This window comes from Buceros rhinoceros, unplaced genomic scaffold (assembly GCF_000710305.1).
Source record: "Buceros rhinoceros silvestris isolate BGI_N320 unplaced genomic scaffold, ASM71030v1 scaffold25737, whole genome shotgun sequence".
NCBI lineage: Eukaryota > Metazoa > Chordata > Aves > Bucerotiformes > Bucerotidae > Buceros > Buceros rhinoceros.
Window position 1 is genome coordinate 8,751 of NW_010420900.1, and position 428 is coordinate 9,178.

The window sequence follows — 428 nt, forward strand, 5'->3', positions numbered from 1 at the left end:
CCGGCGCCAGCCCAGCGCTAGACATACTGCTTTTTGGAGGCCGAGCTCCCAGGCCGGCTGCACAGCTTCTCCTCTGGGCCAGGGGCTTCAGCAGCCCTGGGGGCATAGGGGTCCGACAAGGGCCTGCTGCCCAGCGCCAGGTTCTCCTCGTTGCGGAAGTTGGCCCAGTTCTGCTCGCTGGAGAGCTTGTTGTAGGTCTGGTAGGGTGGCGTGTGGCTCTCGGCCATGGACAGGAAGGGGTAGTGCTTGGGCGGGTAGGGACCCGACACCATGCTGTCGGCAAAGGCATCCCGGCTCAGGCCGGCCGGCCCCGACACCTTCTTGATGTTGCTGAGCAAGTTCTTGCAGCAGAGGTGGAAGAGCTCCAGGAGGTTCAGGATTAAGGAGATCAGGCCCATCACCAGCATGAAGATGATGAAGACGCTCTT

At 62.4% G+C, this 428-nt stretch overlaps 1 protein-coding gene across 1 annotated transcript in view; it reads right to left on the minus strand.

Annotated features, from left to right (window-relative positions):
• Positions 1-17: 17 nt before the first annotated feature.
• The window catches only part of GJA4 (gap junction protein, alpha 4, 37kDa), a 1,162-nt gene continuing 751 nt past the window's right edge, over positions 18-428 (minus strand). The window contains exon 2 of the mRNA XM_010139482.1: positions 18-428. This exon is cut by the window's right edge and continues 28 nt beyond it. Coding sequence (XP_010137784.1) covers positions 18-428 — 411 coding nt within the window.